The sequence below is a fragment of the Branchiostoma floridae genome, chromosome 7, assembly GCF_000003815.2.
Source record: "Branchiostoma floridae strain S238N-H82 chromosome 7, Bfl_VNyyK, whole genome shotgun sequence".
Classification (NCBI taxonomy): domain Eukaryota; kingdom Metazoa; phylum Chordata; class Leptocardii; order Amphioxiformes; family Branchiostomatidae; genus Branchiostoma; species Branchiostoma floridae.
Genome location: NC_049985.1, coordinates 21,841,752 through 21,858,374, shown reverse-complemented (window position 1 = coordinate 21,858,374; position 16,623 = coordinate 21,841,752). Strand labels below are relative to the sequence as shown.

Below are 16,623 nucleotides of genomic sequence, written 5' to 3'. Positions count from 1 at the left end.
TTCTACCAACCTGATGAAACTATTTTCGGATGTGTGGTATTCTATATGAGATGTACTATCAGGTTACCATATCAAGGTAGGCAGTCTCAAATGCAGGACTGATACCTTTGATGTAATATAAATGCCAGCAAGAAACATACTATAAATTCTACTACTCTGACTACTCATTGCTACCAAGAAGACAACTTTGAAAGGAGGCTGTTTTCACTGCATTTGTATGTTTGTTTGTGAAGATGTGCTTTATTTGAGACATCACTACCTTCAGATACATGTTCTTTGCTTGTACTGATAAACAACTACTTGAACAGAGAGAGTTAAAGGGAAATATCTTCTGTATGGAGAGCATAGACAAGGAACATATGGCCCACTGTCTAGATAACATTTATAACTGAATCAAAAAATACTACACCTAAGGCTTACAGAATTGTCTGTTGAGGAATCCAGAAATTGACTTAGCTTCCTACCACTGATGCAAATGAACACTATGACCCCTGTCCCCCCAAATCCTAGAGAATCATCCTTGAACCTTGTCAGCCCCCTAACAGAGCCTCTACTGCAGGATGCCAGCCCTTCTCTCTGTCATGATGTGGGGATCACCCATTACTTCTGGAGCTGTAGGGTCTGTAAGGGGGGAAAGCAACAGTAGTTAAATACATTTGTACCAAGAACAATACTAGACTGATACCAAAGCTCTGACTGGTTCCCAACCAAACATAAAAATTCAAATGCCACACTCTCATTGGTCGACTGCCAACTGCCATTCTCTAATTGGTCAAACTGATAACTGTGATGATGGAGAGGGAAACTCAGAAGATTGATCTTTTATGACTAACATACAATGGGTTGAATGGGTAGCAAAAAATGGAAGCATACTCTTTTACATAGCATTCGAAACACTACTGTACATCTTCAGGTTAAGATGGCATTGAAAGCTTTTCAAGTGTGGGCCTAAAAGAAACCTTTTTTCAGATCTAAATAAAGAGAGTTGCAAAGAAAAAGAAGAGTCCTTGCCGTTCAGAACATGGTTGAAGTCAATGTGTTCATCCTGACCACGTAGGGTGTCCAGGGCCACGTTGGAGCTGTGTAGACATGGTAACCGCTGGACCTGGGTAATGAAGTAATAAACACATGAAAACATCAACATTTTCCATTTATTGGTGCTCAATGATGAAATTGTATTACAATTCTACTTCGTAGGTTTTTGAGAGTATCTTTAGCGTCCTACAATCATCAAAATTCACTGTTTTGCTGACACTAACCTTGCCAGCAATGTGCCTTTCCATCTGTAGCCGCAAGGGGGCGTGCATGCCCTGTACATTGCGCAGCATGGTGAAGTCCACTTGATCCTGGTTCTTGCGGACCTGCCATGATAAAAAAAAGACTGAGAGTGAGTTCAAAGTGAAAACAAACAGATATCAGTACAGCTTGTTTAGGTTTTAACTGTACTTTAATTTCCATACATTTTACAGTTACATTTCAAATCCTTCCCACAATTTTCAGTTTACAAGGGCCACATTGGCCACTACAGTATGAGGCTGGCTAGTCCACTGGAAGTGCAGTGTTTGCAAGTCCCATACTCTATCAGATAAGTGCTCATTGCTAAGCACAATGTATCATTCTCACGTTTTTGGTATAGCCTGACCAGGATTTGAACCCACAACTTCCCAAAGCAGGGCTCAAAATACCACCTGCATATGCAGGTTAGTGCAGGTAACATTGGAGCTGTGCAGGTATTTTGTTGTGCACTGGTCCATGTACTGGGTTATATACATAAATGTCATATGATGTAGGTGTATGTTGATTGTTATTAGCTGTATTGAATGTTACCACCTAAAAAGTATAAAAGAAAAAAAAATAGCAATGGTTCCTGAACAATTTTAGTATGATCCACACTTCCTAAATTCAGAGTTGTGCAGGTAAAATTTGTCTGGTGCAGGTAATTTTCAATGTTACATGTACCTGCACCAGAGCAGGCGTGCAGAAAAAAGCATTTCTAGCCCTGCAAATATAATGCAGCACTCCCTAGTCCACCATACCGGTAGCCCTACATTGATTGTACGCTCAATGATGCTGCCTGTCCCATTTTAGTGAAATGGTTCACACATAGACTCACCAATGCTTCAGATGCTTCCAGGGGATGAGCAGCAACAAGAGTACCCTTCACTCCAGACAGCCTGTAAGGACACAAAAAAATAGGTAAGCTGCAGTTCTAACACAAACTGCAAAATGGTGTAATTCTAACACAACCACACACAATACATGTGTACATGTGGGGTGAAGAGACTTGCAATGCAGCTATACAATTCTTCTGAGTCTTTTGGCCAAATGCTGCCCAAATTTTCTTCTTTCTAAACCGTATAAACCTCGTGCAACATCAGCTTTCAATAAACTGTCCCCTCCTCACTATGAAAACTTACAAGAGAAGAAGGGCACAAACAAGGGCCCGCTAAAGCCACTATACACACAGTAAGGTTGTGACTTCTGCCATAATGTCCTAGATAATGTCTCTTCTGGGTGTTCTACACAGACCAGGAGGTTCACCCTTTATATGACATCCTCACCCTGTGTCAACTATTTAAAGTCATTAAAACTTATGTACATGAACTTGGTGACATTGTGGGTTATCTGTATATGTATTTAGGAGTCCACATAACTGGGTTTTAATGTGGGGGCCTGGCCTATGGTCACCCCCTAAGAAGCATATAGCTTCTACTGAGGACCCCCACAGGCTTCCTACAGGTGGCAGCCTTTGTAGAGATGGTGATTTCAACTTAATAGCTAACATATAGCTAAATCTTGGGTCCCAGTTTCAGTGACTTAATGCTAAAAGATGATCAGATCAGCATACTAGTATCTGTCTAATATAGGCCACAGAAAACGTAACAGGTAAAAGGAAGCATACGTACATTTATTTGTAACTCCTTCCCAGACAAAAAAGACTTACAGAGTGCAATCTGACAATATTTCAAATTTAAAAAAATGTCCTATGCAATCCTGTCGGGCATACCCAAGCTATCCTCTCAAATCATTTGTACTTCAAAAATGGAATCTATGATTTTTATATTTTATTGGAGGGGACTTTGGGGACACTGGGAAGAACACATGAATGAGTCCTTAATTCGTGGGAATTTACATGTAATTTCGCAGGAGCGGGGAAAAGGACTTTTTGCTGTGGCTTCACCATGCACTGTAGTCTCTAACTGCCATGGAAAAATATTTGCAGTGGTTTTTAATTCGCGGTGAAGCAGCCACCGCGAAAACTGCGAACATTAAACCACTGCGAAAGTTTCTGAATTTACAGTAGGTTTGGATACCAGGCCACCTACAGCCTGATCCACCTGTACTGACAGCTGGAGTTGTTTGCCTTGATACCCCACGCTGGCCTGGTGCCAACATCCCCACCCCGGGGAGCCCCTGTAGTCCCTAGGGGGGCCTTGTTAGAACCTGGCGCCCTTGTCGTGACCACCATGGTTTCCAGGTGTTTCCTTTGTAAGGTAGCCCGGGGTCACCAGGCATCAGGAGAAGCCTTCCTTCCTTCTTGGCCTTCTGCCTGAGCCTGTTTCCTTCTGATGGTTATCAGGACAGGAAGTTTGGGTAGTGTGTACCATTGTGTGTGTGTGTATCTTGTGCCTTATACCACAGGGTAAAGAGGTGATGACAGATTGTGTTACTGGTGTGGTGGAAGAGCGATGTAAACATGTCAACAAACAAAGGCGATGCTTGATAGCAAGAACCCAAACAAGTGCAGTCAATTTTGACCACCATGGCTGGCACATGCTCAGTAACTAATACAGTCACAAAGCATTGTCTAAATGGAGGCTTTGGCACTGTCATATTTTGCAGATTGATGAAGTCTTTCATCCTTCTATATTCTATCTCAATTTCTCAGTTTCTACGCCATTTTGCTTCTGTCAAGTTCTGAGTTGCTTTAATTTACAGTCCATTTTTTGTACCTACAAAAATATTCATGCCCTTTCTTATGCATCAGATAATGTACAGGCCTCTTTTTGGTAAGGTGTAGACAAAATATTTTTATTTCTCGTAATTTGTAGGCAAACTGTTTTGCTCCATAATTCATAGCAAGATGGCCAAATCTTGCGTAATCTCTTCCTGCATGATAGATGTTTAGGGTTCTCCTAAATTAAGAACAAAGTGATATCACTCATCAGTAACCCCCATGCAGGCCTTCATTAGAAAGCTTCTTTCCCATTGACCATGATGGGAAGACTGAAACTATGTACAGCTAGTACACACGTTGTACAGTCACTTCAACAGTTAAGTGCAGGTGGGCCATAACAGGTTGTGACCATAACAAGGGTCACTGACCACTGAACCACACACATGCTCACAGATATACAGGTCAACACATTGGACCTCTACAGTTAACACCTGATAACATCCAGCCCATATGTACAGCAGGTAGTAACCCAGAAGTTCTCCCAGATGTTTGTATGTTAGGCTGAGGTAACTACATGTACACCACAGTGTGATGAAAGCCATATGGTACTGTACATGTACTGTATATCATATGCCTGGCTTCTGGTTTCTGTTTTGGGGAGGCAAAAATTATCACCTACTTAGCCCTGTCAGCTATCACCTGATCTTGTACTTTGACTGTGTTCACTTTCTGTTCTACAGTTCTTTGACAGTTTTAAAAAGCAACATAAAATTTAAAAAAACAGTCATTCCAGGTAAACCTTCTTCTATCCGGTTTAGCGTCCGTTGTTCCCTGGTGCAGGGGTTGGACCAACCAACCTTGAGTCTGTCTTTACTGTAAATACTGTGAAACTTTCGCAGTGATTTTATTTCACAGTAGGAGGGACAAGGGGGGTTTAATTCTTGACTGAAACCATTCTGAATTCGAAGTACAGCAGTTATGCAAGGGAGACATTTGCTGTGTCATGAATTCGTTGTGAAGAGAAAACAACAAAATTAAAAATGCCGCAGAGGTTTAGGGATTGACAGTACTTTACGTCACATGGCACCTATTACACATCAAACAGGTGGGGGAGGATGCACCCCTCCCAGCATGCAACACTCCTCCCAGCAGGACACATCCATCCCACCATGCAACAACATCCTCTTACCTGCCTATCTATGCTATCTTTTTAGATTTTTTTCAAGACACTATCTTCAGTGTCAATGCAAGAATGTGAATTACTGTTGTTGTTCTGATTCATACATGTTTATTAGCCTTGGATAATTTGTTTCATAATAACTCCAGAACAAATTTCTTCACACTTCTGGATAAAAGATTAGTTGATACACCCCCAATTAAGGAAATACACCCACTTCACCTCTATTTAAGTATGAAACCTTAACATGTGCAAAGCAGATCTTTATCATATTTCCGAAGGAAAACATATTGTTTTTGCTGGCCTACTGGCCCATTCTTATTTCTTCTGCCAATCAAAACTCAGAACGGATGATGATGTCAGCCAATGTGTGGTATATCGTGTGGTATATACAATGTATCATGTTTGTGCCTCCCATTTGGATTGTGGTTTGTGTAATAAATTTTGTATTCCCTTTACCATGCCATTTCTATTTAGACAATCTTATACATGCACATGTACAACGCTTTCATCTCGCAAACAAGGCATCACACGTTTGACAATCAGCTTTTTATTTCCTTTCTGATGATTTTTCTTTACCTTTGGAACATCCTGGATTTTTGTGGAAATGTGGCCTTTCTAGACTAAGTATAATTGATGACTTTTCTTACCCCTCGACTGACTTCATGGTCTCCTTCACCCCATACTGCCCAGTCTGGTGCAGGGGGACCTCGATGGAGGAAGCTGGTGTGGTGACGTTCAGGCTCTGAAACATAACACAGAAATATCATTTAGATCATGTATATCCCAAATATTAATTTCAACATCAGTATGAACATTACCTCAATGTGAAAATTTTCAGAGAGTGAAAACTTCTTTGAAGATCAGGTCTATCTTCAGCTCACGTGTATTTTTGTCCATGCCATTCGATATTTTTCTTGTCTTTTTGGGGGGTAAGAGAGTGGGTAGCATGGGACAAAGACAAGCAATTGTAGCAAAAACAAAAGTATTTTCATGAAAGTCATGAACTTCAGAGCAGGGTTGTGGCCAGCCTGAAATCATTTTCCGTCCCCTCGATTTTGAATAGCTTTGGCACAGCGTTCCTAGGGGGTACGGGGGCATGCTCCCAAGTAAAATTTTGAAATCTTGACCCTCAGAAACGCTTTTTCTTGAGGGGTAAATTTTGCTCACAGAGGAAGGAATGGGCAAAATCTTTTTCTGTCCACAGCTGCAAAATTCCGTCAAAGGACGGGTGCTGGCTACAACCCTGCTTCAGAGGGACGGATGGGGCGAAATTATATTGTCTGTCCCAACAACAATCAAATTTCCATCCCAGGACCAAGGGACAGGTCCTGGAGACAGCCCTTCTCTAGATGCACCAATCACACTTCAATCTGCCTATCTCACTAAGGGGTCACCTGTGGCACCAGCCCAACCTATTAACAAGGGTCAGGACCCCAAACTAAAGACGCTACCTACATGTGGACATCATTAGGTTCTCTGTTTGTGGTGGATTCATTTGTGGAGATAGAAAATGAAATTTACTAAAAAACAACTTGGAAAGCTGAAAAGCTATGATACTACATTTCTACACTGTAAGGCCACACCAATTTAATTTCTTGGTTCACGGATTCGCTTGCTCCTATTTTTTGGAAAAAAAAAAAAATTACCACTCAGCAAATTTTCACCATTAATAAAACCATTCACCAACTTTCTGGTGTAGCAAATTGGCCTTTATATGATAAGCTCCTTAAAGTGTGGGTACAGGTGCTGTTACTGTACAATAATTAGTGTTTTTGTATTTTTTTCAAGCTGAAAACTTTTTTTCCTTATGTTTTGGATTAGCCATTACCTTTACCCCAACCATTTTACAATTTTTATTTTTATTTCGCCCTCTCGCTCCATATTTTTTATGAAAAAATCTGTGAACAAAGAAATTAAATTGGTGTGGCCTAAGGCCAAATAAATTGAATTTGAGGATAACATCCTCTAGAGGCAACGGAGATTGTGTGAGAGAATGAAAAAAAAACAAAAACACTTCACTTGTTAAAATGAAATAAGCTTCATTGTTAAGTTTTGAAAAAGGAAATGTATTACTTACCAGTATACACAAAAACTAATCTTATTAGCAAAATGTACTTCTCTTTGATAAGGCTCATCAGATTTGCTTGTGATTGCCGAATAGTAATTATAGAACCTTTGCACTGCCTTCTTTTTAGAGAGGTGTAACATCAAATGCTGTGTTCATGAATTACTGGCCTACATGTGACACATTACATGTACTGTTTGGTACATTTGTATTACCAACACGAATGTTCTTTTCACATGTTCTCAACACCAGACTAAGGGGGTTGGACAGAGTTCAGTGCCAAATGTTCCTATGTTGTCAGAGTGTCACCAGTTAGTTATTCCTGTGTGTGAGAGCTGGGAACATAGCCAAGAAGATTCCGATGTAACAGAGTCTACAGCCTATCTACAGTTACTTAAGTGGAGTCTTTGTGGGAACTAACCCAAACCTGCTGACATACATGTATTCTACTTAACTATTGTACCTTGTCTACAAACTAAAAGTTTTTTTCTAAACCAGGAGTGTATCCAGCTTTAGATTTTTCTCTATCCTACTAATTGTTTGGGAGCCAATGTTGTTAATTTCTCTTGCCAATGTCCTTGATAAATCTGTGTCTTTTAAGTTTAAGATTAAAAAGGATACATTTTCATCAATGACTGAAGCCAAGGGGTAAATTTTTTTCCCATCCTAACAATTTTCCACCCTGGGACGGAGGGACGGGTCCTAGAGACAGTCTTGTTCTAAAATTGAAATGTACAGTCAACCACTTTCCTTTTCCTTTCTAGTTTTCTTCTCCTTTCTTCAATCATTTATAGTTTTAACCCTGCTTCTGTCTATTACAACTTAAAGCCTAGGCCGGAACCGTACACCCAACAATATCTAAACCAGGCACAGGGCCAGGAACATGTGACAAAGCATGAGACTCATGCATATATGCACCAAAGGCAATACAGTTTGACTCGTTGCCAGCCACCATGTTTTTCTGGCCCTGAACAGCTTGCTCAAAGATCATGCACTATGTCAGGACATATTATGATAGTAAGATGTACAGTACTGTAACCACCATAACCACTACACTTCTGAGAAGTCATGTCAAACCTCTGTTTTGTATAGTAGAGTAGTTATCTGTCAGTTAAGAGATCATCTTTTCACTCAGTGGTAGACTTTCTAACAACTTAGAGTGCAGTGGCCACACAGAAGACAAATAAACAGTACATGATAGATTCGATACATGTAAATGATAAGAGCGTAACAACTTTATCTGTAACTTCATTCAGTCCTAGTTTGTACAATTGGATTGATTTTGAATTTTTCATTCTTAAAATATAAGATGTTCATTTTAAGACCATTGTGTATTTTGGTGGGCTAATTGAAATGTGCAAATAATAGATTGTGTAAGATCTTCTCCTTGGATTATTTGTGCCAAGTTGTTGATTTCAAGCTTGAAAGATAGACTGTAAACTAGTGTGCGGACAACAACTAAAATTGTGTCCAGAAATTGGATTGATGCAAACAATCTAATTAAAATTTGTTGATAGTACAATGTTAACTTTCTTCCAACACAAAGGTTTACACGGATCAAATTTTCAACGACCACAGTCATCTTCTTCAGGATCAATGTTGATGATCAATCACTAAAGAACATAAACCCGTAAGAGTTACAGAAACATTATTCCTGTATAACCTTTGAGTTGGAAGAAAGTTAAGTATTGTACTATGATTGATTATTAGTCTATCAACACTGACATGCTTCCATCATCATAAAAATGGTTGACATGCTTACGAACTTCACAAAGAGCTTTCAATAAAATTCAGTCTGCCCTACAAACATGCTGACATTTTCTTTTTTGTACCTCAACAAAAACACGACTTCCTGGTTCTACTGACACCTGTTGACAGCTGACAGGTCTTTTTAAGCGTCCCCTTGTCTACTGACGTCAGAGGCACCTAACAAAACCCCACACCGCCCTCCTGGCTATCACCTTCCGGAAGTTTACAGCCCAAGTAGTCTTGATTAATTACAGCGTCTTTCCAGAAATAGCAACTCATAACATCTGGAAGACTGGGAACTGGTTGTTAGGGCATTTAGGGGTTGTTTGGTGTCTTGACTGGGTGGAGAATGGGTCATGACATAAACTTGGATACCACTGACCCATTTTCTCATGGGTCCTGCTGGTCTACATGTCCATGGGTCACATGTTTTACATGGTGTGACTTGACTTAGCATGTAATGAGTTAGGACATTAAACTTCAATGCAACTGACCCTCTTCCTTTTACTTATGGTCCTGGCTATAAAGAAGTCAAACCCAACCTGTTTAGAAATAGCCAACACTAGTATTAGATTAGAATATTATTTATGGCTGTCCATTGTCACTATGTGTATACCATGTACATGTACTTGCAATTAGCCCTCGGGCACGAACTTGCAAATAAACTTCTTATTTCCTTGTAGCCTGGTATCCAGCCATATTATAGCCCCAGAGTCTCTTCTGTCCTCTCTAATTGAAGAGCTATAATAGGGCTGGATACCAGGCTAATTTCCTTATAATATTCCCGGCTACATCCAAGAACCATGGGTTGGCCCAAAAGCTGTTGTGAATAAAACAGTTTTCTGAACCAAATTTTTTTTAATGCCAATTTTTTTTAACATCACTTTGTGGACATGTCTTTTTCTTCTCATGATTAATACATTAAAACATATATCTTCAGGCATAATTAGCAGTGTGCCTTTGGACAAAACTGAACAGGCTGGGAGTTTGAATTCCGACTGTTGTCACTTTCCCCAGTACTAGGAACCTGTAATTTGCTGTACATATTGTCTCTCTCTTTTGTCACGACCAATGGAAGAATACATGTAACTCTTCAGTACACTAAACTGGCTCAAGGTCACTTTTTGTCACTTTTTCTTTCTTTTTGTTCCACATTGATCATGAATGAGGTCTTCTTAATCCACAGTTCTCAAAACCGACTTCCTAACAGAGTCCAAAGGCTTTACTCAGCCTAACAAGTGGTTCTAATTCTGGATCAGTGCTAAGACAGGAAAGCCCTCCCGGCCACCTGTTTACCATCTCAGGCATGTGCGTCAGTGTAGGATTAGTACTGTCAGGGGAGCACAGTGGGGAGGGGGGCGATTGCTAACACATGACAACTGGTGGCAATGTCTTTTGTGTGTAAAATTGGCAAATATATCAAGGACTGCTCTGCCATTACAAAGAATACCAAAACTGATGATTAGCCTACTCCATTGCAATACTATATCAAAGAATTATGTTAGCCCTTAAAGGCCTTATTGTTGTTATGTTAACTAGGTTGCTAAGCTTTATTCTAATATTTCTATACCTCATATTAGTTGTTGCCATACATTGTATCATGTACAATAACTTTCTTCTGTGATATCTGCAATAGGTTAAACTTAACAAATTTACTGAGGCATATTATATTGATGTTACATCTTGAGTTAAGCTTGTATACTGGTGTTCTTGAATAAAATATGCAATTGTTTTTTTATAATGGTACAACACTTTGATATGCTTTATGAGTGATGCATACAACATCTGAAAATTAATTTGACAAGTCTCTAAACATTTGAATTGAACACAATTGATCCTGTAAAATCTACTCTCTCATATGCCCTATTTTCTAGTTAGGATGGTGGGAAGAACATGGTGGCATATGAGAAAAAAAATTTATGTTTCCCTCTAAACATCTGCTTGAAGAGTATCAAAACCCTTTTATCCATAACGTCCAATGCTAAGCTACATGTACATATATGTACACCTCCCAAGGCAAAAAAGCTTCCTTCTCAACAAGGCCTGAAGACCTCTGACCAGCATTTACAGTGCTTTATCAACAACACATGGTTAGAAATAGAAGTGTAGCAGGCAGTGTATCATGAGCCTTGTTATCATCACTTTCCCTACCAACAGTGCAAGTAGCTGCCACTCACAGCACAGAGACCAGACAGAGACCCTTATCAGATGGCACAGATATCTACTGTTTGTAATTGTTTGCAGTAGTTGGTAACTAAAAGTTGTTACCCTGGTTTACTGTGAAAATGGGGGTCAGGGGTCCATGTCAATAACTTTTACAGGGCTGGAATCTAATTTGGATGCTTTTTAATCTAACTTACACCTAATGAATCTAAGCCTTTAGTTACACAAAACATTATAATGACTAGACTCCTAAGTAGAGGGCACTTGGCCAAATTAGTTAAACACTAAGCAGCCTATTCTAAAAACACAAATAGACAAGGATAACTTTGCCCACACAAATCAAACTAAATGTTCCATGTGTAATTCTTTTTAATGTCAAATAACACAGGGGTTTTACACCATTATCAAATTTCTAGTCTGTGTGACACAAACTCTGCTGTTCGGGGCTGTAACTGGCTTCCCCTGTCTAGGAGGCCGGCAGATGTTGGGGGGGCTGCTATAAGCGAGATTAAATCAGGCTACCAAATTTCAGGGTCTAGCGCAGGGAACTGTGGTAATTTTTCCTTGGGGGAATGTTGGCCACAAGACTAGGCTATAGCCAAAGAGCTAACTAGTTAGGTCTGGTATCCAGGCTACTTTTCAAAAGACAGTGGCCAGAAATACGACAACCCCACCCTAACAATTTGATGCCTTGCTTCCAATCCTAACAGGTGATAGTTAAAGCTGGGGTCGGATCACTGAGCGAGCGTCCGGGCTAAAGGTGGTCCCAGACACCTGGTGGGGGACGCTTGGCTGGGATTTATCTTTGGCACCTATCCAGGACACTGGGGTAGCCTAATGAACCACAGACTCTCAACTGTTGGGTGGAAAGAACAAGAAAGGGATTGGCCCTTTGTAGTTTGCACCACCATGCTACCTCCTACAGTTTTCAGTAGCATCTATGCACCTTGGGAGTCAAAAACGATGTACAAAACAACCAACAAACTTATTGACATACTCTCAACTGTTGGTTGGAAAGAACAACAAAGGGATAGCCCTTTGTACTTTGCACCACAGGGCTCTAGCCAGCGTCCGTTTTCCCGTCAATTGACGGAAATGTGCTGCGTCTGACGGAAAAAATTTTAAAACCAATCCGTCAACGTTGACGGACAAAAATCCTTGGTGGAAGCAACAGGCGGTTTGGGGACGCCGTCCACGGCCGTAAAAGCCACACACTGTTTGTTTTGCTATTGTTATGATTGTTGACAATGTGTGTCGGCGCCATTTCGCATACGATAATCTCATTAAAACCCGTTTTTCAAGGTCTCAGTTCAGTCCTTCTAGTTGATTTTCGCGGTTTTCGCGACGATCGTAATTGGCTGACGGAAAAAAATTTCGAGCTGGCTAAAGCCCTGTTGCACCACCACGCTACCTCCAACAGTTTTCAGTAGCATCTACACACCTTGGGAGTCACGAATGATGTACAAAACAACCAACAAGCTTGTAAACATACTCTCAACTGTTTAGTTGCTTGTAAACTACCAAAGGAGATAGCCCTTTGTAGTTTGAACCACCACGCTACCTCCTACAGTTTTCAGTAGCATCTACAAATGTACACACCTTGGGAGTCACAAATAATGCACAAAACAACCAACAAGCTTTTAGACATTGTGCCAAAAAATGAGTTTGAATGGACAGCTCTGATGACAAGTTTTATACAATCCAGGATAGAACATGCAAACACTTGTTCCTACCAAAGAGGTTCTATAAACACATTTTTTTTTTCATTCTATTATGGTATCTTTTTATAAGATACATAAGATAAAGTCCATGCACAAAAGTCAAACAGTGAAACAATATACTAGCAGAGGGTTTCGAGACGACTCGGCACCTGAGACATCTCGGCCCTAGTCGGCACCATACTTACTCGGCACATAACTTTTATATTTTGCACTCGAAGAATGATAATCCTATCATTCCGGCAGCATAAAAAGTGACATAAGAATGTACAAATCAATCTCACCCCACGAGGTAACGTTTTGGATACAAATTTTTAGGATACAAGATCCCCAAAACATGTTGCGGGCCGCGCCGGCGACGCCATTTTTTAGTTGTTATATCGGCGTTCTTTCACGATATCACTCTACTTCTCTTCTATATCACCGTGTTTGCAAGTTAGTACAAATGAAAATAGATGTAATAAGCAGTTCAATATATTTTGTTGGTCATAAATTACAACTGTTTGTAGGTTTCAAAAACGCGTTGAGATGACCGATCTGATATAGACAGAGCCTCAGCCGTTCAAAGTTAACGTACCTTGAAGTGACGTTCAGAGCCTCAAAATGTCCGTAAAATTGTGCCGACTGTATGACTTACAAGTTATTGCAGTGAGAGAAATGTTTTGCAGTTAAACATCTTGCATTTCTCACAAACCTTCACAATTTTATGTCATATTCTTGGTGCCAAGTTTTCCCACTTGGCTAGGTGCCGAGTCGTCCCAGGTGCCGAGTTGTCCTGATACCCTAGCAGAGTCCTCCCCAGAGGATGGAATAAGGGGGCCCCTCCACTATACTCCTAGCCAGCTCCACTATACTACTTTTCAAATTTAGTACATGTCTCTTCCCTATTTTCTTTGTTAGTTTTGCTAAGATTAATGACAATTCACATATTTTTGTGCCAAGTGGCATCACTTTTCCAGTCAGCATTGTCTGCAAAAACTTGTGAATGAGCGATGATCAAAACAATAGTCGTTTTGTCACTTCACAACAAAGGAATCACAACAATATATTATACTTGTAGTATTTGACACCCTCTGTCATTGCAAAATGAACTCATTTTCATGAAAGCACAGTGCGTTGGTGCTTGTTATTTTTGCCAGCCCCTCCACTATACTAAAAAATTCTGAGGAGAACCCTGTACTAGTAATAGTATTTTCTTCACTGTACTTCCCAACTTCAATCTCTGCAGTTGTGGTATAGCTGAGGAAGCTTTGAAAGGGTAACACATGTGTAAAATCTTATGTTGTACATGTACTTGTAAGCATAACCAAGTTCAAGATTCCATTTCTTCCTACAGCTTGCATTTACTTGCAAGGAACATTGAAATTATATGAGTGGTAGTTACGTGTAGAGAGTCGAGGATAGCACATGCATTTGCAGCATGTGTTGATCTAGAGTATTTATTGGGTTAGCAAATCTGCTGATTATAGACTGCAACATTGGTGGCTGAATTCCTGTCTACAATGTGTTGTCCTGAATAAAATTGGGCTGTTCTATCTACCCCCTAAAATACGGGTGTGGGAGGTTGATAACAACCCAAACTGCATACGGTTACCCGTTCATTAGTCCTCAGTCCTAACGCTTCAACCCTCCCTTAGCCCAGCTTTCCCAACCACTTCAATGCCTAGCCTGAGTAAATCTCGCTTATAGCAGCCCACCCAACATCCACCGGCCCTCTAGAACTGGAGGGGCCAGTTACAGCCCTGGACAGCAGAGTTTGTGAAACGCAGACTATTCAACACCCTCTGTCCAGATTTATTAAAGATCTAGCATACTGTAAAAGCAGAAACTTTCGCGGTTTTTGCAGTGGCCGTTTCACTGCGAACTTAAAATTCTAAGCCACCGCAAACATTTTTACACTGCAAACATTTTTACATTGCAGTAAGAGATTACAGTGCATGGTGCTACCGAAAACCACAGCGAAAAGTCCTTATTCATAATGACATACGCTGCATGACATATGATGACATATACTGTAAATTTTACAGTATATGTCATCAACACACTTCTATTTTTTACTGGCCATTTTGCATCTTAGAGTGTGTCGAGCCAACCTACCGAGGATCACTTGTAGTCTACTAACTGTCAGTTCAGCCCCAAGTTAAAAGTCACAGCTAGACAGTTAGCTCAGTTTCCTATAGAAGTATAATTTCATAAAAAGCAGCTTGAAAGGAGTCTCCAAGTCCAAGAACAGAACCGGTATGTTGTTTTATGGTGCAAAATGATTTTTAGTGAAACACAACTTCTAGAGAGTTATGAAATATGTACAACTAGTCTACGATCTTATACTTTAATAGTAAGCTGTATCTTAATGTCAAGCCATATCTATACGTGCTTTGTTGCTGTCAAAAATCGGTCTTCGAGTTAGAGTCCATTCCAAGACACCATGAGGGTTTTTAGGCGATATTTATAATAAGTCTGAATTATTTTCAATAAAAGAATATCTGAGCCACAATAATTAAATTCTTTTAAAAAAATTGACTAAGAAAATACTCATCTATTTGAATTCCTTTGAATACTTTAGAAACATTTCGAAAGTAACTGTACAAAAATATCATTGTTTAGAATAATTATGAAACCTCTGTGTGATTATTTCACATTTACAAATATTTACAAATATTTGTAAACAACTTAACCAAATGGTAAAATTGGTTTATTGCCCCCATAAAAGTAAGCCCTATTGTTGCATCTGTATATTTTTAGTTATCACTGCTGGGCACTGGTGGATCCTTTGTGGTGGGCCATTGTTGCATGGCACCCAACCATACTTTGCAAGGATGTGTGAATTGCTATCTTCCCAGACCACTGAACCATTTACAAAAAATGGTAGAAAATGGTAAATAATGGTAGAATGCTGTTATCATTATTTAGAAACCATTAGAAGTATCCAATTCCACACCATGAATATTTCCAAAGTTTTACAGGACCAGGGAAATATTTATAAAGTTGAAACAGTGTTAAAAATATTTCTGAAGTATCAAATGTCCTAGATATATAATTACAAAACTTTAAAATCAATTCTAAAGAATGGCAACAAACATCCGCATGGTGTCTTGGAATGGACTCTACTAGAACAAAATAATATTTTTGCCCCCCCTCCCCACATGACTTCGCTGGATTTTCAACAGCCATTTTTTCGTTGTGGAACCAGAAACGTACACAGGATTCAACCCAGAATACGACGTATGTTATATTTACATTGTAAAGTATACATCTAGCTCAAACACATGGTTAATATAGCTATGAAATACGTCAAAATGTCAAAATTTAGTAAAATTTCAGCAAGTTACCCACCATCTTGGATGTCTCGCACATGCGCTTTGGGTGTACCACAATGCATTGCGCCGGACACCGCGAAGTTTGACTCAGACAAGGTCAATGACCTTTCCTGAGCGCTTAAATTTTTTATGATTGACAAAAAAGAAAAAAAGAACAATTTCTTTTGTAAGCTAGCATACTTGGGCAGATACATCAAAGACTGCCTCGAGTGTCATAAAAATTACTGTCTTGAACCGAAAACATGTTCCCCACAATCTTACTCGTTATAAAAGTCCTGTGACAAAAGAGAACACTTTTTAACTTTTGGGAGTTTTCTACAAAAGAGACATTAAACCACGCGGCACCTTTCAAATTTCAGAGTCTCTACAGAAGCCTTTTCAATCACACATTCGAACAAAGACAATCGGCTACGAGCAACTTTGATTAGCAATGGACTTTTCCTGTTCGTGTCACGCAAAGCAACTTATCTGCACACGACAATGTTTCCGGCTGTTGTTCAGTATTAATCGTAGAGGCGTCGTCTGGGAGTAGA

General features: G+C 39.8%; 1 protein-coding gene across 1 annotated transcript; it reads right to left on the bottom strand.

Annotated features, from left to right (window-relative positions):
* Nucleotides 1–212: 212 nt before the first annotated feature.
* LOC118419703 (proteasome maturation protein-like) lies at nucleotides 213–16,190 on the bottom strand. Its single transcript, XM_035826235.1, has 6 exons — nucleotides 16,107–16,190; nucleotides 5,726–5,820; nucleotides 2,114–2,174; nucleotides 1,260–1,361; nucleotides 1,012–1,105; nucleotides 213–621 (listed from the first exon to the last, which is right to left on the bottom strand). The coding sequence occupies exons 1-6, from the start codon at nucleotides 16,125–16,127 to the stop codon at nucleotides 551–553; spliced, it is 444 nt and encodes a 147-aa protein (XP_035682128.1). The 5' UTR covers nucleotides 16,128–16,190; the 3' UTR covers nucleotides 213–550.
* Nucleotides 16,191–16,623: the final 433 nt, after the last annotated feature.